The sequence below is a fragment of the Piliocolobus tephrosceles genome, chromosome 11 (assembly GCF_002776525.5).
Source record: "Piliocolobus tephrosceles isolate RC106 chromosome 11, ASM277652v3, whole genome shotgun sequence".
NCBI classification, from domain to species: domain Eukaryota; kingdom Metazoa; phylum Chordata; class Mammalia; order Primates; family Cercopithecidae; genus Piliocolobus; species Piliocolobus tephrosceles.
Window position 1 is genome coordinate 85,491,889 of NC_045444.1, and position 21,649 is coordinate 85,513,537.

The window sequence follows — 21,649 nt, forward strand, 5'->3', positions numbered from 1 at the left end:
TTAGGTTGTTACAAGAACATTTTCAAAACTCAAAAAATAAAATAATACACACACACATATATATACACAAGTATATATACGTATATATATGTGTGTATATATACATATATATGTATGTGTGTGTGTGTGTGTATATGTATATAGTCTTTCACTCCTATATTGTGGCACTTAATTCCTATTATTTCTTTTGCAATTATGTAAAGTAAATATAATAAAATTTCAATGCTCAAAATATAATCCAATGACTTAGTGCCCTAAAATATAGTTTCTGAAGGTTTTTGAGCAAAAGATGAAGCATCTGATTGGCACAGATGCCTGCCAATAACAGCAAGGTGGCATAGGAAAGGTAGAAAGAAAAGCAAACTGAAATTTCAAAGGCCTGGGTCATAACTAGATGAGTGATCTGGGGATTATCTGTAAAATTATCTGTAAAAGGATTATCTGTAAAGTGGTCTTAAAGTAACCTTGCAGGTTACTTATCTAAGAGCATCTTTACAAGTGCCATTTTAAGACAATTAATTTCTATTACAAGAAAAATAGCTGTTTTCCGTCTTTCATGTCACATACATGTGCCATGTGCACTTGTGCACACACACATGCAATACAAAGTGAAACTTACCAGTAGGAAAGTTGATTGCTTCTGACCCAAATCCTAAAACTATTAACAACCACATGCCCCAAACTGGGCAGTTCACCTTAAGCAGCAGAATATAGACTGCAGGGTCCTAAAGGCATAGGTTTGAATTCAGAGTCTTCCATTAACAGGTTTGTAACATCAAACAATTATGACATTAACTTTGGGGACTTGTAATAGAATTAGAAATAGAAATAGAATAGAAAACAGAAAAATATAGTGGCAATAGCAATAGTAATTAGAGTATAGCTCTTGCAAGTTTATCAATACTGCTAAAAAGATAGATAATATTTCTAGAGCTATTATGGTAGTATTTTCATGCTGCAAACCTTAACACAGTTGCTTTTGTGACATAGCCCCTGGGGTTTGTCCATAGTTATAATGGGTAGAAAGTAATGAATTGGGTAAAAGGCTTTGCACTGAGAAATTTCCAGAATCTCTGGCCTATGGATTTTTCTTTAAGCCATTAAGATGCTTATGCAAATGTAAATGGATTAGCATGAATGAGTGCTAATGGATTCCTTAATAAGATAACACTCTAGTATTCCCCAGAACCTCTCCTAGAAACCCTGGGTAGAAGAACATAAGCCAAAAAAAAAAAAAAAAAAAAAAAAAGAAAGAAAGAAAAGAAGATGGCAGAATTTCTCTATGACTCTTTCAAACTTAGAAAGTACTCTGGAAGTGATTCTACGAATGCAAAAAAAGACACTGGTTTGCTTTTGGCACTCTTGGTAAAAAAGTTGCCAGTCAAACCAACAATTTCAGATTGGTACCCAAACATTAGAGCACAGAAAAAAGATACTAGAGCATATGAATGCCTTAAATTTACAAACCTCCTCTCCAGGTTCTCTGCTTCCCCACCTTACGCTCTAAAACCTTGATGCCCAATTTTAAAGATAATGATCTTGTCTAATACCAGAGAAATTAAAAAATGTGCTCTAGGTCAAATAACTATCCAAATGCAGATAAATATTTAGGAGTATTCAAAATGATTAAGGCTGCTGGCTCTAGCCTTATAATAAGAAAACGCAAACCACATGGCCACTTTTTCCTCTTTTTGTGCATAACTCAAAGTCAAGTTCTAAGGCCTAAATGTTTCACAAGTGCTTTTTAATGGGTTTTCTTTAGAAAAAATATATGTATTATAAGTTTAAGAATTTTCATATTTTTACTGCTAACATACCTTTTTCAAACTGTATTGGCATTTCAGGTTAACACCAAGCCCTACCATTTATATGGTAGCTGAAGCACTGAGCTAAATCCCTTACACATCATTATCGTTTAACTCTCACAATAATTCTATGGCATTGATATTAAGATGCCTACTTTATTAAAGAAGCTGAAGCTCAGTCAGCTTCTTTAATGTCATTATTTGACTTTAATGTCACAATTGTTTGATGTTACAAACCTGTTAATGGAAGACTCTGAATTCAAACCTATGCCTTTAGGACCCTGCAGTCTGTATTCTGCTGCTTAAGGTGAACTGCCCAGTTTGGAGTATGTGGTTATTAATAGTTTCAGGATTTTGGTCAGGAGCAATCAACTTTTTTACTGATAAGTTTCACTTTGTATTTGCATGTGTGTGTGCATAAGTGCACATGGCACATGTATGTGACATGAAGGATGGATAAGTCATCTGAATGGTAAAAGCTCAACCTGAGCCTCCACTGTATGCTTTGTGTAACATAGACTGAAAAGACTGTCAACTCAAAAAGTGATGAAATCACTGATTCCTCAACAGTTGAATCAGCTAATCACTTAAATAGAATTATTTGCATTAAAATTCATATAATAAACATTTATTAATCAACTATCATGTGCCAGGAATGATGGCAGCCCCTAGAGATACAGTACTGAATAATATTAACTTAAAAAAATTCCATCAACGTATTTGCTTCAGACAATTTAACTGTCTGCTAACGTAGATGGGCCCATAACATCTGCCTATGATTTAAAGTGCATTTCTATTTGATGATAAAAGATAGCTCCTTTAAATTCCTATTTTGTCAGTTTATTAGCAATTCATTCTAGTCAACTGTAAGACACACACAAATATATACATATAAAGTGATTATATTTATTTTTATAAATCCCCTTCCATTATCTTATTTTTCTTGAGGTGAAAGCTTTTGACCCAAAATGAGTGTCATCAGCATAGACTCCCACCTGACTGATGAAGGATATGAATCACACAGCAGAGAGCTTTCTCAAGTACCCTACAAATTCTATAAATAGAAAGTATTTCTGTGAAACAAGTAACCAACAAGAAATGAAATTGGGTATGCACACTCACACAATATGATAACAGCTTGAGAATCTCGGGCAATCACAAATTCATATATAATTGAACTATATGAAATTGGTGATATGTAACAACTTTGACCTACAAAAACAGCAATTCCATATGCTTCCACCTGATACTTATCTTGTCTCCTTGCACTCAGCCGGGCTACACATTAACGGTCAACATCCCCATTGTCCACCCAAAGTCTTTCATTGAGTTAAAATCTTTTTAAAAGGTAAACATAACACTAATTTCCCCCAACAAACCAGAATAGCATCCCGTCTGCCAACATTGAATATGCCTAGTCACTGAAAATACTTCTGGTTTATTTTCTCCTAGTCAATAACTGGAGGTATAAGGTCAATTTACTATACAAAAAAAAATTTCTGTTAATACAAACACAGTCAGACATGATTGCAGCAGCCAAAGCTAACAGATCTCTCAGATATAAATCCCATACCATTAAAACAAACAAATAAAACTACTACCAGAAGAGTTCACCAAATATAATTTTAAAAAATTATTGAGCTTGAAAGAGCTAAAGAGCAAAAGAAAGAAAAAGACTAGCTACCAAACCCAAAGATTTTGTTTTTCTCTAAATTTGTTGAAGAGAATTTGTCTCTGGTTTGAGAACTTGCTTGCAAAGTCCCTGCCTAGAGCAAGATATTCAGAGCCAACTTGTTAACTCCTAATAAAACAGCCCATAAGCAAAATCTACCAGCCAGCACTGTGATAATACCATATGACTGGTTTTCTTAGGTGTATTTTCCCCTTATTATCAACTTCCTTTTTCCATCACATTAACCTCCACAGAAATGTATATATCCACCATAAAGTAACTCAAATGTGGACACCTCTGTTTCTTTGGTAATAAAAGCTCCTAGGACCCATTATGTTCCATGGAAAAAGTGAGCATTATCCACCTTTCCTAGTCTCCACCCTCTCTGTACCAGAACACTATTGTCCCTTTTGGTTTCAAACAATGCTTTATCACAGTTTGATATCACTGATCATTTCAAGTATTCTTATAACATTCTATATAGGCTAAAACTGCTTATATCTAATAATATCTTTATTTTTACTTTTTATTTTAATCTAAAACTATAATTTCTAAGGTGAATTCAGCACATGATAGTAAAAGAAATCATATTGTTGAAACTTAACATTACTGCTTAGGAAAATTCTGCCTTTGTCAGTTGGCATTCCATGTGTATTAATTCTTTAATTCAACCTACCTGAAGAAAAGTTAATCAAAGAAAACAATCAATTCATGATTCATTCTTTTCCTCTGACCAGTCTCTGTGATTTTATAGGACTTTAATGTTTTAAGCCATTATATTAAGGAAAATACTCAATAGACTAGCTGTGAAAACCTCAAAGGCACATTTATCTTAGACTACACAAGTGGTCTCTAATTTGTACTTTATAAAGGTATTACTGTCCCATTCAACTGAATTGACTATTGTTAAGTCTTTAGCTCAATAATTAGTAGAAAAATAGAATGATTCTAACCAATTACATTTGCTAAGGACATTTGCAATATGAATTAAACAAGCAAAGATTTTTCTTTCTCTTTTCCTCTCAAATGACAGATCAGGTAGCAAATAAGATTAGTGCACTACATAATATGTGTAAAAATAAAACTGCTCTAAATGCATATATTCAAATAAGTTCATCTATATTACATTCAATTCTATTAATATTTACTAAGTATTCACAGTGTTTAAGGCCTCATGCTCACGGGACTCTGGGGAGGACAGAAAATGGATACGTTCCTGTGTTCCCAAAACCTCTGCCTCTGAAGTTCTCTCAAGGAGCTTTTGGCCCAGAAGGGAGATTAGTCAAAAATCAAAATTTCTATGCTACATAAAACTTAAAAAGGTGATACCCTGAAAGGCCCAAGGTTAGAACTCATAGTCTGATTTGTACTCTAGATGATTATAGATTCATGTCCATTCCCTTGGGAGTTCAGGACTCTAAGGTCAAATAATCTCAAATTCTTGCAAATGGTGGAATGAAGGCCATTCATCAGTCAGGCAAATAGTTAAATAACTGTCTCCCATTAGGCAATGTGATTTCAGTCCTAGCATCTTACACAGCATTTATAGTTAAGTGCTTCAAGAACCTTATGAGCTCAGGTGCTTTTCAGCTTTGAACCTTGTAAGTGTCTAAGGAAAATCAGGTAATAATCTTTATTTAATTGATCAAGAAACCAGAAGTGTTCCCTGATTTTCACCTGCTGGTCTCCCCAGTAGAAGAGGATGTCCCCACAATCATCAGATTTTAAATAAACTGGGCATTTTGTGGTCTACACACAAAGCCTCTCATTTCACACTCTGTAGATTCTTTGTCAGCCACCATCACATCTATATATGTTTTCTAGTTTTTTATTCTGTTTCTGGGCAGGACAAATGGAAATATGAAACTAGGAGCAATCTAAAGCACACACCCTCCTTGTTCCCCAGACATGGCCTGTCCAGATCCTGTTTCAGGTGTTCTCACCACAAAGCCCCCCATGCCAACCATTCTCTCCTTCACTGCTAGAAGGTCATGCCAGCCCAGTCTCACACCCCATGGTATGAGCTGCCCATCCTCACCGTCCACTCCATCTCCAGAACCTTCTTCCCTCCTTACACATCTCCTTGCCCTTCTCCCAGATTCTGAAGAAAACATCACTATTTTTCTTTCTTTCAAAGGCACCGTGTTATCTGTGCCTCAGATCCATTCCCTCCTAGTTGATGGGCTCTTGCTTATCACTCCTCTTCCTCCTCAAAACTGCTGGCTCCATCCTCTTTCTGCTAATTACACTTAGCCCTCATGCTTCACTTAGCCACGTTTAGACTCTTTCCTCTCATGTCCTTGACACCCCTCCCTTAGTAGATGCATAGGCTTTCCCTGTTCTCACACTGCAGAGACAGCTCCCTCCAATGTCATTTTGGTATCCTTTCTGCCAAAGCCAAGAGCCTCCAATTCCCTCTCCTCTCCCCTGCCCCTCCACTGCACCTTTGATAACACTCCCCCGCTGGTAACTCATCTTCCCTTGGCTTCGGTGACACCTCACTCTCTCTAGTTGCATCTTCTTAACTCCTGGCCTTTTTCTTCTCAAAGCTTCCAGCCCTCTCCTGCTCTTGCTCTCCACTTTAAGGAATGTTCGTTTGGTACCATTTCAATTGTCATCCAATAAAGTGGATGTCCTTTATTTATTTATTCTCCATCCTGTCCTTTAGTCAGCTGGTTCCACATTTCAAACAGCCTAATGGACATTTCTACCGAGTTGTCAATTCTCACTGAGGTATCAGCAATTTCATCTCCGTTGGTATTGTCCTATTTCTGTCACAACCATCAAGAGTCACTAAGCTCAAAATCTGGATTTTGCTTGCATGTCTCCTTCTCATTCCCATACCCCTATTTGCTCTCACCAAGTCTCATGGCTCTCCTCTGCCTGAATCTCTTGCATTGGTGGCTTCCTGTCTTTCTCACTTCTGCCACTCAAAGCCAGGGCTTCACTTCCCTCACCACTCCACTTCCGTCAATTACTGCAATAGATTTGACTTTGCCTACTTCCACCAGGTGTACATACCAACTTTCCCCCTCCCACCCACCTCCCTTCCTGCCATACACCCACTCACACCCTCATACATCTTCAGATGGTGTCTAGAGGAATCATTCTTAAAACCATCATTTTCAATATGTCACTCTCTTGCTGAAAAACCTTCAACAATCCTCAAAATACCTCAACTGGGCTTTCAAAGACTCCTAAGGTGTGTTCGCTACCTTCTCAGCCTTATTTTTCATTGTTACAACACATATGATCTCCCAGCCAGGTCCCAACCATTTCTTCTTTTCTTTTTTTTTCTTTTTTTTTTTTTTTTTTTTGTGAGACAAGAGTCTCACTCTGTCACTCAGACTGGAGTGCAATGGCGCGATCTCAGCTCACTACAACCTCCAACTCCTGGGTTCAAGTGATTCTCCTGCCTCAGCCTCCTGAGTAGCTGCGATTACAGGCATGTGCCACCACGCCCAGCTAATTTTTTGTATTTTTAGTAAAGATGTGGTTTCACTGTGTTAGCCAGGATGCTCTCAACCTCCTGACCTCGTGACCCACCCACCTCGGCCTCCCAAAGTGCTAGGATTACAGGCATGAGCCACTGCGCCCGGCCAGGTCCCAGTCATTTCTATCAACATTTGGTGTCACTACCCTCCCTACATCCAGCTATGTTTTACCTTTGCCTTTTCACTGATCAAAAGCTTAGCCATTCTGTGCACCTGTTATATTATAGTATCAGGATAAATGTACCACCATTCTAGACATACTGGACAGTCACTTGTAATTTTCTAAACATGCAATGCTCTTTTGTACTTCTCCATCTGTACTCATGATCAATCGGTAGCCCAAAACATTCCTCCTCCTCTTTTCCTCCTTGTCGCAGTAACTCCACTTGTCCTTAAGGTATATTTCATGCGCTGCCTCTGCCCTAACTGCCCACCCTCCACCCCATGTCAAACCTAGCAAGAAGAGTTTCCGGACCTTCCTCTATGCCACCATCAAACTACTTTATATCACCACTATATATTTACCAGATCCATTTATACAGCTGCTTCTCTTGCCAGGTTAAGGGCAACACAACTAGAGGCAGGAAGCATATCTTATGTGCATACAGATGTTTCTCACTGCTTCTGGAACTAATTACAGCCCATAGGAGAAGTGCTCACTAAACATTTAGTTAAAATTATTTATTTAATTATGATTGCAATTATCTTGTGAGAAAGAAAAAGGTAATGCTCTCCACTGTATTCCCAGCCCTTAGAATCCTGCCAGCTATTATATATAAAATAGAAGCTAGAATTTGTTTTTGAATGACAAGGTATGTGTTACATTATGAATTAAGCATTTCGCACAGATTGTAGGCTTTTGGAAAGCAGGAATTACGTCTCATGTTTCTTCCAAAGAGTAGGTATACATGATGGCTGGATGAATGAACAGATGTAAGAGAAGTAGGGAGGGGCATAAGGAAAGAAGTTCATTTTTCCCTTTGCATCATATTAATGTCTATTTAAAATAACACCATAAATAGTATAAATATGAGTAGATTGCAAGTTCATTTCTTTTACTCTACAAACTACTTTATTAACAAACAAATGTTTTTACATCTTTAAACATGTATGAATAAGTATATTCAGCCCAACAAAGCAGTTACAGTACGGCTGGAATGAGCTTCTTAAGATCCATGCAAGGAATTAGTCCACGTCTAAGATGAGTGCTCAAGACATTCCCCACGCACCATTTTTCCACTTAAACTACCAATAAGCTTTCCACTGGAGGGCCGAGCAAGCATAGGTGATCTACGCATACTATCAGTGACTGTCACAATGAAAATGTGCAAGGCTCTTCCATGTGTTGAAAAACTGGTGAGATAAAAGGTGGTTGACAGTAGAAGTGATGTTTCTATTTCCATGAATCCAATATTTGCAACGACAAGAGTAGAACTAGAGAATACTGTGCTAAGTGAAATAAGTCAAACACAGAAAGACAAATGCTGCATGTTCTCACTTATATGTGGAATCTAAAACAATTGTATTCATAGAAGTAGAGAGTAGAATGGTGTTTAACAGAGGCTGGGAGGTGGGAGCAGTGAGATGATAATCAAAGGGTACAAAGTCTCAGTGAGGAGAAACAAGTTTGGTTTTTTTTTTGAGATCTACTGTACAGCATGGTGAATATAGCTAATAATTGAGTACTGTGCATTTTAATATCACAGAGTAAGTCTCAGATGTTCTCATCACAAAAATGTCAAATATTTGAGGTGATGAATAGGTTAATTCACTTGATTTAATCATTTCATGTTGTATTAAAAATCATACCATCACTTTGTACCCCATAAATATAAACAGCTATAATTTGTCAGTATAAAATACATAAGTAAATATGTATACAATGTTCAAAGGATTTTATGTTGCCATTACTTTCAACAAGATACAACATAGGCAGAGGGCAGACAAACTTCCTTGCAGAACACTTCATTTAGATCTGAAGCTGAAAGCAAATTTCTTTCATGACAGAAAAATTAGGTAGACAAAAGTAAGTTACTTTTATCTCATCAGAATTAAACAACAGCAGAGGCAGAAGGACCAGGAGTTGATTAAAGGCATTGTCCTGACCACTGATACCACCATGGCTAAGCAAGGGCTGCCTTATGGAACCAGGTCAGGGGACATTGATTTCTCTATTCAACTCCAAGGCACCACTTTGTAAATGACACAATCATTTTTGAGTACAAGAGGTGCTTTAAATGTGGTAACATTATATCATTTCAGCTATAATGATCATAATTACTTATTTCTTTTAATCACAACCCACTTAACCACTTTAGTACAGAGGACTAGTTCAAGGAGTTTAATTTTCATTCAACATCTAATCTTTGTGTTTACCGAAACCCTTCATGGGCTTTGTTTACTGTCTGCCTGCTGGCCTGGACGTTTGATCTTGCAAGACTAGATCAGACAGGGTCAGATAAAATACTGATTACTAGAATAAACCAGGCTTGGGGAAGTAACACTGCTTTTTAAAATCCTCTTTTCTCCCAGCTTTTTCATATCTGGCAAAAGAAGTTCAAATAAACAAATAAAATTAAGACAACTAACAATCAGAGGGTTCTTGGCCAATGACTGAGAAAAAAAAGTGATGGGGATAATTTTGCACTCTGGCCAAAATACAGGGTTTGGTTAGGTCCACCCATTCTAATGGTATTATTTTATAACACAAATAATTTTATAATAGCCACCCATATTTGTGTAAACTTTCAATGACCCTTCCATTCTTGAGGCATATTAAATCATTGGGATTGACTTCACCTAAGATAACTGCTTATTGTGCTCTTGGTACCAGATGACGAACACTTTAGATATAAAATTATTTTCTTGTAACTTATCAATTAGGACACATTTAACATATATAAAAGATTATTTATTAAGGCATTTTCTTATTTATATTATATCCCCTGCAAAAGTAGACTGCCATGAGAGTGAAACTGATGGTGGTACTACATATATGATTGCCCCTTCGTTTCATAACAATGATGGGGAAAGCTCACATCAGGAGTTCGGACAAAAAAAGTTGTGTAAAAAAATTAAAATTTTGCTAAAATGTGTAGAACTTACAAAAAAACTACTTTGGTAAATCCCTCATAATCCCAAGACCTTAAAAATAATTTTGGAATAGCATGAATGTTTCTAGGTGTCTATGGATTGGATTCTCCTCATGTACAATACTAAAATTCCTAGATATTAAACTTACTGTTTTTTTTTTTTTTTTTTTTTTTTTTTTTTTTTTTTTTTTTTTTTTTTGCTTTTAGATAAAATGTACTTTTTTTTTTTCTTATACTTTGGAGCTTATGAACTCTATATTGTAAAATCTGGTCCAGAAGCAATTATAGTATGTGATGATCGGCAATTAAAAAAACAATGCTGTCTAAACCAACCTACCACCCTACCCTACCTACCCACTCCGTTTTCTTCAATGTCAAATACTCCTGGGAAACAGATTCATGGTCTTAGACCTTGAAACCAGAGTATATACACTGTCTCCCTATCTATCCTGAAGTAATGCTCATGTTAACTCAAATATGTCTGTGTCAACCATGATTGTCTTTGAAATTAAAGAAAAAAGGTAAACAGAATGTGCTTTACTGTGATCACTGGGGAAAATAAAGTTAACATGCTAAGCCAAACCAATTTAGGACTTTCTAAAGAATAAGTGTAAATAGTTTAGTTATAATAACAACAAATTCAAAAAATGCACATTAAAATGTTTACTTCAAAATTTAGACAATTCCATTTGTATATAGTTTTTACATCTGTTTTTAATGATATCAAATTATTGATTGTTCATTTTTCTCATATTTATTTAAGCATTAACTACAGAATTTGCAATCTGATCTTTTTTTTAACCTTCCAGTAGACTTTTATTTTTGCCAGGTTTTAGTCATATTTACTTTGATCTTTCAGAGTATATCATTATTTTACTGTTTGTTTATTTCTATGAGAAGAGAAAAAATTTTTGACCTAGGAGATCTATATGTGGCAATTTGTAACAGAATCACATAGCTTATGTTTAGGAAATCATGTTTTTGATTAAGAAGCAACCACTTAGTTCCCACTGTTTTATTAAAACAGACATTAGCAGATAATAGGAAACATATTTAACAATGTAGCCTTCATTTAGTTTGGGACGTCAGTAAGTTGACTTGAGATTTTCTTCTATGCTGAATAGTGCATAGAAGTGCATGTAAATTGGTAACTTTGAGGTAGAAATGGAAGGTAGGGAGGCTGAGAGGGACATGGAACTCTGATTTCTGGGTTCTCAGAAAAAGCCCTATGGTGGAATTCTGGTTTCACTACTAATGGTTTCCAATTTTGGAATTCATTGCCTTTTTTTTCATGTTGAAAGCAGGGACACAAACAAATTTTACAAATCAAATCATTACTTTCCCATGAGAAACGGGTCCTACTAGGTAGAAACTCCCACAGCAACATCTATTCATAGAAAAAGGCTTCTACCAAATAAAATGTGCCTGCCTCAGTCCAACACTTCCTTTTTTCTGAGGGTCGAAAGTTAATAAAACGCACTTCTCTGGATGTTTATTTTCTGTGCACCATTATACCTGTCATGAATTCTTTGTTTTTCCTCCCACTCCCTTGGTTGATGAATCAACACCACTTGAACTGTTTTATGGCAGCTTGTGTTTACTTCACACATACCTTAACCTTCCCTTTTCTCCTCCTACTGACACACACACAGACACACACACACTTTCCAACAGCAATGACTAGCTCCATCTCTTTGAATAGTATGTGTACACAGTGTCTGACAGCCTCTTCAGGTGTGGATCCTTGACCAACTGAATGAAATCAAGGTCTCAGTCTGCTTTTATGGCACTTAAAGATTTAACTGTGCATTTACTATCTTTAAAAAAAAAAAAAAAAAGATATAGCTTGAAGAATTAAAGCTCCAGGAAGAAAAAAGAAAAGTAGAAGACATGAGTGTTAATGCGTGAATGCGTGCACACACACACACATTCTGTAGTGGCAATTCTGAAAACACTAGAATGAAGAGTTTCCAATCTTTCTGAATCTGGAATTATACTCCAGCCTATTAAGAGGACACTCTCTTACTTTTTCTTATAACAGCAAGTAAATGGGATCTAACAAATGACCTTGAAGCTGCATGATTCTTTTGATTTTTAGCCGAAGAGGATATGCTGAAGCACTTTAACAATCCTATTTTAAAAGAAAAACTTGGAGGCAACACTTACAGAAAAGAAACCCTTCTGAGCCACACAACAATGTCTTATAATGAGAAGGAGTTATTCATCTTATAATGTACAAAGGTGAATATTAATATCCTAAAGCATTTGCCCAAACCAGGACCTAAAGTGTTCTAAGAATTTTAGAATCTGTTGAAAAGAAACGGATCTTAATTCAGTTTTCAGTGTACTTAATTTCTCCTGGGTAGCCCAATATTTTGGCTTGCCTTATAAAATGTATATTTAGCATAAAACACTCTCATTCCTTTGTGATCAGAAATGTGCTACCAATGTTTGTACACTTCATTTCTTCAAAAGATAACCCTGTAAAAAATCTCTCAAACACTCAATAGCCAACAAGCACTACTTTGACATCCTGTCTCCCCTGAGAAAACCTGCAAGTAGTAAAACAAATAAATTCATCCTTTACTTTTACTTACCGATCATAAATTGTCATTTGCCCTTCAGATGGGGGCAGAGTAAGCAAAGCTATGTATACATATTATAAAGTGTGATAAATATGGCATAATTATGCAAAATATGGACTGAAAGGACCATCAAAACCAATGTTACAAAAAATTCCTCAAATCCCCTCAGGGACCCTAGTAGGTAACATTTATCTGAATGGAGTGAAAACAAAAGAATTTTTCCACCACTGACATATTTGAAATGGTCCTGACATGTTTAAAGGTCTAGGTGATCCAAATAGCATGCTATTTACTACATAAAGGAACTTTATTTTCAGGACCAAACATAATTCCATATGTAATATACTACTGCTAGTAAGACTACTACTATTAATTATTAGTAGTAGTATATTATTATTTATCAATAGGTTACTTTGTGCCAGTATTGTCTTATTTAGTCCTCGCATCTACCCAGTGACCTAAGTACTTTATTCCCCATTTTCAGATGAGGAAATTGAATCTTGGTGGCATTAAATAATTTGCTGAAGTTCCCACAGCTAGAATGTAGAAGCCAAAGATTTGATCCCAAGTCTGCCTGAACGCAGAGCCTGCCCGTGCTTTCACCACCGCTCTGGAATCGTCAACAAACGGTCACAACATCAAACTCTATTTCTGACCAAAGCCATCCTGATACCCCAAGAGTATCTGTTAATCAGTATCCAAACTGTAAGTGCTGATTCAACCTAGAATGACAGCTTTTAAGTTTTCATTCTAAAGGATTTTGGTCTTTGTAGGTATCACTTATTAAAACTATAAACTTAACATATTGTGCTACTCATTTTACTTTTACTTCAAATATCTTCTTGGTTTTAAGGGAGCCAATTTGGATCTCATGACAGGAATATTAAAGATCTCACCTTTGTAAAAAATTAGATAAATTGTATCTAAAATGAGCATAAATTCCAAACAATCAACAACTCATGAACCTCAGAAACTGAAAACAGGCTTTACAGACAAAAAAGTCAGTTTACCTTTAATCTTCTTGTACTTTTTATACCATCTCCCAAACTCCTGGCACTTGGTTGCTGACACATTGGCATAATATGTGCTATTTACAATGGATGAAATCATACTCTGAAAAAAAAAAATTATAGTTATTTTTTCAAAATATGACTACTTCTTTTTAGGGACAAGAAACTGCACTTTATAACCTGCACTAACCTCTTTTCTTTTAAACTTAAAACAGTCACTCTCCTGTAAACTGAACTATTAACATCAAACACGATTACCTGAATTTTCCATCCCTTTAATTAAAACAATGATAGTGCTTTCTCCAAAAAGTCAACCCTGGGGCAATGTCAACAATGGAGGGGACAGAACATGCAGATTAAATGCAAAGAGGAAGAACAGTTGTGATTTAGGAACCAGAGCAAAAGGTGAGATCAGATGCTCCAGCATCCGTAATCCAAATAATGCCTTTCAGATGTTTCTGTTCCGCTTCCAACTGCAACAAGCTTACACAGCCAAGAATCTGAGAACATCCGTGCTACACACTGCAGAACAACATTTAGGGAAATAAGTTAAATTAATATAATTTATAGAAACGTGTGATTAGAACTTGTGTGAAAATTCACCAAATGAAAAAATTAACAGTGCTATTTTAGGGCAAGGGAAACTAAACATAACACTTGTACTGTGTTTCAATCAAAAATGAACCAAATCTGAGTGCTTAAGTGCATGATTCTTCCTTGCTCTCATCCTCCTCAGCCCAACTGCTCAGCTGATTTGTTTGTATTAATAATTGGGGTTAAAAGAGAAGGGGAGCATAGCCTGACATAGCACTGAAAACTTAAAATTATAATTGCACACCTTGAATTGAACTTCCTACAGAGATATGCTTGCAGTTAATACAGTATGTTTGGGCCAACATTTGTGGCAGATGTTAACATATACCTGAACTGACTGTGTATGTTTTATACACAGATTTTATTTCTTATTTTTATTTTGTCCTGGGCATAAACAATTCAAGAGATCCAAATGACCTGTGTAAGGTTTTATATCTTGCCTTGAAATCTCATCTTTCTCAAAAAAAGTTAGCCCCAGACACAGAACAGTTCAGAGAAATCTTAGAACTTCTAATGACATTTCTACAAAGCAGTAGAGATAAAAAGGGTAACAATAAATCAAGTTATTTAACAGGAGGTTAAAATGCCAGCAGACAGGCCTTGGTAGACTCCCATTTGAAACATCAGACTCCTCTTTTTTAATCACTAATGCAGTACTGGTGGGGGAGGGGGTTCCTAATTCAATTCACAGAAACCTCTTTCCCAGATGGTTAGCCCTCTCCAGTTGCTAATCTATCCATGACAATTTCTTTCTCTAAGGGGAGATAGTAAGGATAACTCTTTTCATCTGAAGGTCTGAACACAGCAATGGGAACCCAAAGAGTTAATATCACGGGAGTGTATCACAGAACCTATGGGGCCTTGTCTGCTGCCTTATAGGATGACCACCGGAATCCTAATCTCCTGGAGGTGGGCTTCGGGCTTTGTGCTATTAACGACCAAGTACAACTCTTCCCTAACCAGCTGAGCTAGCTCCCGCTCTGGGCAGAGATTCTCTCTGTTCCTAGACTGTGAGACCCTTGAGGACAGTGACTATGTCTGTTTCATTTTTTTTTTTCCTACCTCGTGTCTCACATAGTTCTGATGTGGGATATCTGAGTCACTGAAATTTAACACAGGAAAAGGGACAGAGATGAAATTTAAAAGTGCCAAATTGAAATGTCATAATAATAAAATTTTTTTAACATGAAAGTAGCTTAATAATAGATGCATCAGCCACACTGGTGTATGTGAATAATCACAAATGTACTTGTCATCTCTCTATCTTGTTTGTATGAATTTATCCTCTGGAAAGGCATAGGATACATAGCCATGGCAGGAGTCAGAGTTAAACCCTGTATTGCCAAATGGCCTAGGAAGTGGACTAAAACGAACAGTGTCTAATTACTGGCACTGTTCCTCAATTCTTCCTGGCCCATAATAGGAGGCCACAAGCCCAGAAGCCTGCATCGCTTTGGCCCCAGATAATCCAAATTCCCCTCACTCTCTACCCTCTTTACTTTGTCCTTCCTCCTGCTGTATCTTCAATTGACCTTGCACAAGGCAGAGTGGCAAGGAAATGAATATCTGGGCTTCTACTGGCTCTATCAGCAGGTCTTATATTTCACACAACTCATTTATAAAGGAGATGTGGGCTACCCTGACTGAATCAGATTTGTTTTCTGTCCCAGATAATCATAAATAAGTTGTTACCTCTACTGATTACAGAACAAAAATATAAACAGGTTTGAACTATGAACTGGGCAAAAAACAAAACAAAACAAAAAAATAATAATAAGTAGCGAACAAATTTCCTAGATAAGAATCTTTAATCACCAGAAAAGTCTGTTTGAGTTTATGACACATTTTATTCATGTCAATTCCCTGCAGGTCTTTATACAGAGCTAATACCCAAAATAGTTTTTAATGATAAGAATTGTTATAGTCCATCCTCAGAAGACTTTAAAATCAGAAGATAAAAAAATATCTTGGGAATATTTTAAAAGCAAGGCCATGTTATGTCTGATTATTCCAGTTTCATGAATATTTTTTAACCCTAAATTAGACTGTTAAATTCTCATAATCTGAATCTAAATCACTAGGCTTCACTAGCATGCTCTGGACACATACTACACATCTCGATGTTAGTGTCCATTAAATATCTAGAACATCAAAACTTAATTAATGATATGTAAAGTTGAAAGGGGCTAACATGAACCTAGCATGTGCTATTACTCTACAGGAAATAATGTTCTCCAAAGATACTGGGACACAGAGAATCTGTATTTACCATATTTCATCCACTTTTTATACTTGAACATCACTGAAATAGAGATCCATCTTACAATCAATAGCATCATAAACCTGATAAGATACAGTTGATGCAGAATGGCATAAGTAATAATTAAAATCTTTCCCACCTACCACCCTGCCAAAAAAGATCTAATTCAATTTTTTCCTTTAAAATATGTATAATTTTGCAGTTTATGTTGCTCTTTGTTTTCCAGTCATTCTAAAGCAACCATACAGTTGGACTTTTAGAATCCACATCTTTTTGATAAAGGAACAAGATCTGAGTCAACTTTTTCAATCCAGAATGCTACCAACTTGAGTATCCCTGTTTATACAAAGCAATACTAATACAAACAATCCAGAAAACATGTGTATTGCTATTTTTAACACTTAAACCGAGGAACTATGATTTACTAAGGCCAATATTAAAATGATTTTGCATTTACTAAGCATGTATCGCTTTGCACGGTGCTGGGCTGTGAAAAAGAAAGGATGAGGGTACATGTATAATGGGCAACTGAGGCAGTCCCCCACTCAGATACTGAGACACAGCCACAAACCACCATATAAACAGTGGCCGCAGACAAAGCTATTTTATGAATAATATTATATTCTAAGATAAATTAAAAGGGTTAAAATGTCTTTCCAACTACAGAAACTTGAAAATTTCTGACTTCTTTGTAGTTAATTATGAAATTTTAAGTACAAAGATTTTTGGATGGGAGATGAAGTCTAGGTGTCCTTATTTGTAGTCAATTTGACATTTAGTTTGCCATTAATATCTAGAATTTTTAAAAAACAAGGTATTTAAGAAATCAAACTATATTAGATTTTTCTTTACTTATTCCAAAGTTTACTAGGCAGACTTGAATTTGCTGTAAGCCAAACTATAAGAGAATAAATTTTATAATATTGTTATTTAAATACTTACGATAGTTAGATTGATCTATCTAAAAATAAATTTTCTTTTAGGTTCCTGAAAAAAATTTTTAACTCACTTGTTTGTTTTTCAACTAGCCCAGAGAATAGATGTTACATATGATTATAAGCATGGTTCCATTTTCAAACTGAGGCCCCAGAAGCTCAGAATGAAAAACATCTTTCCCATAGTCGAATAGCACTGGGAGGCACCATGAAGACACTCTGTTAGTGGACCACTATTTCATGGGTCTTTTAAGAAGGGAGACTAACAAATGAATGGAAGGAAACATTCACCACCACCTCCATCAGCGACCACAAGATCAATAGCTGATGCTGCAACCAGTACTTTAGACAAAACAAAAAACAAGGTAACAACAGCAAAAAAAAAAAAAAAAAGGAAAACATGAAGTCTGTGATCTCAGGTCCCCTATATAAGTTAATTAAGAAGTTTAGAATCAAAGAAAACTATGGAACCTAAAGGGAATTTAAAACTTAATAGGAAAAAGCAAAGTAATAAACACAGGTTAAAATGATTTGTACGATACACTTAGAAAAACAGAGATCTGAGCATCCCCTTTTCCCAAAATAAAACAAAAGATAAAATAACTGGATATCCTTCACTACATTCTGCTTGGCTTGGTGGGATTTATTTGTTTGAAAAGCAGTGTGGTACTAAGAGTAGCTAAGCTGAAAACACATAATACACTTGCTATGAAGAAGAATATTTTTAAACCAATGTGAAGAATTACATTTTCTGTCAGTGAGAATTCCCTGTTTGGGGGTGGAGGAGGGGCATCCCCTAGCCTCCTCTTCTATGTCTGCATGAAGGAGAGAGCAAAGACAGGCAATGAGTGATGTGTGCATTCTGTGCTCATTTTCGGCCTTTTCAATCTGCTTGGTGATATGCTAAATAACATATTAAATATGAGAATATAATGATACTTCAATTAGGTAAAGGGAAAAAACTGATTTGGAGGAATTACTTTGTCATGAAAAAAATTCATTTAATGTCATTTGGCAGCCTTCTACTATCCCACTCTATCCCCACTTCTGAGCTATAACATCAGAATTGAAAACTGTTGCCATTTTAAGGGAAAGAAACACTTCCTCTGAACTTCGGAGTATGAAAACACTACATTTGAGAGCTCTTCCCCTAAGCTGTCACTGAATGGCTCGCTTGTCTAACGTCAGCACCCTCACCTGTGACTGGGGATATTGTCTCCTGCATCAGAGAGTGTAAGGATTCTCTGAGACGATTTGTGTAAAAGGCCTAGCACAAGATGTGGAATCAACAAATGTCATCTTTCTCCCCACTGTGCAATCACTTCTTATGGTCACTGCAATCCCCTGGTTAGGAATTATTTTCAAGCTGTCATTTGTGAACCTTCTTCAACATGAGTTCATGAGGTTGGGACACAAACTAAAACAACCTCACATGAAAATAACTAAAACAGACAGTTGGCAACTGGTTAACATGAGACATGATGCATCCCCACTACATACATGAACTTAGGTTAAATTAAACGGACAGCTGACAACCGGTTAACATGATTCTGGTCCATGCAGTTGATCAGTCACTATATATGATGAACACATGCTCAATTTTTTTTTTTTCCTGCTGACCCAATTGGCTGCTCAATTTCACTGCTCAACTGTTTTGGCATGTCGTACATATGAGTTAAGTCCAAATGGGTAAGGCTTGCTTAGGATGACAGAAATTATTATCCTACAATCTATTTCTAAAGGCACACTATATGAGTGCCACATCATTGTCACACTGGAAATCTAGTAACTTCTTTGCAGTTCAATAACTTTAGTCAGTCATTTTGTTTCTCAAATATTTAGCAATAAAGTCTCAACCAGCACCACGGGACAGAGCTGCTTCAAAAACATGTCTACATGCTAAGTAAAATAAATCAGCACAAAATAAATGTTCTATGATTCCACTTACACAAGGTAGGTAGAATAGGCAAATTCACAGAGGCAGAATACAGAATAGAGGCTACCAGGGGTCAGGATGAGAGGTGAATAGGGAATTGTTGCTTAAAGGTTAGACTTTCCATTTGGAGTGATGAAAAAATTCTGGAAAGAGACAGGGGTGATGGTTGCACAACACTGTGAATGTAATTAATGCTACTCAATTGTAAGCTTAAAAATGTTTAGAATGGCAAACTTCATGTTATGTATATTTTACCATAAAAAATATTTTAACATGTCTAGAGTCACAGAGAACATATGTAAGAGTGGAGCACATTGGAAGTTTCATGCACTTGCAAATTGTTCTTTTCATCACAATTTTCAGGCTGGGTGCAGTGGCTCATGCCTATAATCCCAGCACTTTGGGAGTCCGAGGCAGGAGGGTCACTTGGGGTCAGGAGTTCAAGACTAGCCTGGCTAACGTGGTGAAACCTCATCTCTACTAAAAACACAAAAATTAGCCGGGCATGGTGGCGCTCACCTGTAATACCAGCTACTTGGGAGGCTGAGGGGGGGAGAATTGCTTCAGCCCGGGAGGCAGAGGCTGCAGTGAGCTGAGATCATGCCACTGTACTCCAGCCTGGGCAACACAGCGAGACTCCGTCTCAAAAAGAAAAAAAAAAAAAACCCACAATTTTCAGTTAACAAGACTGTCTCTTTAGTCATCCCATCTGAACATCAAGATCACCTATGAGATGCACAAGGCAGGTACTGGTACCTCTACTTATTTAAATGGGTCAAAACCCTGAGCACCTGGGGTTTTGCAATCAAAAGCCAACCTTAGGTCTTTCAACTCTTCCTCAAGTAAGAATAAGTAAGCCACAGAAAGATGCAATCATAATGTTTTCAAATTGGAACAGCTAAGGACTATTTAATAAGGGAGGACTACGCCTAAGGTCCACTAAATTAGGATGCTCAGGACAGCCAGTGGCAGAGGAAAGAGGCTGTGAGTGGTTACTCACAGAGACATTGGAGGGAAAAGGTGCCAGCACTTAAACACACTTTGAAAGGTGAAATCAAAAATAAATATGCAGACACACAACCACAATCTGTACTTTCCAAGCATCTGGCCAGACAGAGAACAGCTAAATCATTACTTCTCTGTTTTAAATATATATACCTCAGGCTACAATTGTTGCACTTTTATGGACTTCTCCATACCTTTCTTCTGCCTTCAAGGCTGCTCTTTTGAACTGCAGACTACTGGGGTGTTCAATAAAGTATGAACTATCCACTGAATCATTCCCTTATGTAATTGCCAAATTCGAGTGAAGAATCACCGAAAATGGTTTAGCTTTTAAGGGAAAAAGGAAAAATTATTTCAATAACAGGAATCTTTTACTCATGAGTTGAATCTATTTTTGAAAACCCAACAAGCCACCTTTCTCACCTAAGGTGAGTAGTACTGGATGCCTCACTCTCTTCTTCCTATATTGAAAGGATTTTAGTTCCTCCCTCAGATTCACTGTTGTATCCCCAACCCATCGCAAAGTACCTGATTCTTAATCAGGACTCCAGGAATGCCAGTGGAAATATACTGCTGAATTACTGTTTCACCTTGCTTTGAACAAAAATGCATTCTGTTTCACTTTACATAGGCTGAACTACAAAAACTGCATGCATCTGTTCTGTGACAACCACCAACAAAATGGGCGTGCTTATCTCCACACTAAATTACAATCTAGCTATGCAATTTAAGTGAATAATCTGGAATGTTTAAGGATAATGGCCCTAGGATGAATGCCACGGTCCACATTACACATCCATGCTAGCTGAAACAAGCTATCTCGGTGAGATTTTCCATAATCACACAACATATCAGAAACCTAAATCAAATCTCCCCCAAATCTAAACAATAGAAATGAGCCCCTGTTTAACTGAAATGTGCTGGGCATCAATCACCAAATTATTCTATTCACTGTTTTCTAGTTCAAAATGTTTTGGAGCTGCCAAGAACACTGTAATAATAATAAAACTTTAACTTTACATACTAATAAAACTATACTTTCTGAAACATTTTTAAACTTAATTCATTAAGCACATCAGAGAATTGGTTGACTGAGAGTGGTATTGCTCCTGTCATGGGACCTTTGGCAACATCTGGAGACATTTTGGTCGTCACAACTGGGGGAAGGGGTATAGTGGCATGCTAGTGGCATCTAGTGGGTAATGGACAGGGATGCTGCAATGCATAGGGCAGCCCCCCACCACAAAGAATTATCCTGCTA

The 21,649-nt window shown here is 36.6% G+C and overlaps 1 protein-coding gene across 4 annotated transcripts in view; it reads right to left on the reverse strand.

Moving 5' to 3' along the window:
• SATB2 (SATB homeobox 2) overlaps positions 1-21,649 on the reverse strand; it is a 200,579-nt gene that overhangs the window by 84,719 nt on the left and 94,211 nt on the right. For 3 of the 4 annotated variants that reach the window (XM_023218251.2, XM_023218254.3, XM_023218258.3), the window contains one exon: positions 13,659-13,761. The exons of the other annotated variant lie outside the window; for it this stretch is intronic. In XM_023218251.2, the coding sequence (XP_023074019.1) occupies positions 13,659-13,761 (103 nt within the window). The remainder of the gene's footprint in view (positions 1-13,658; positions 13,762-21,649) is intronic. 4 annotated transcript variants of the gene reach the window in all.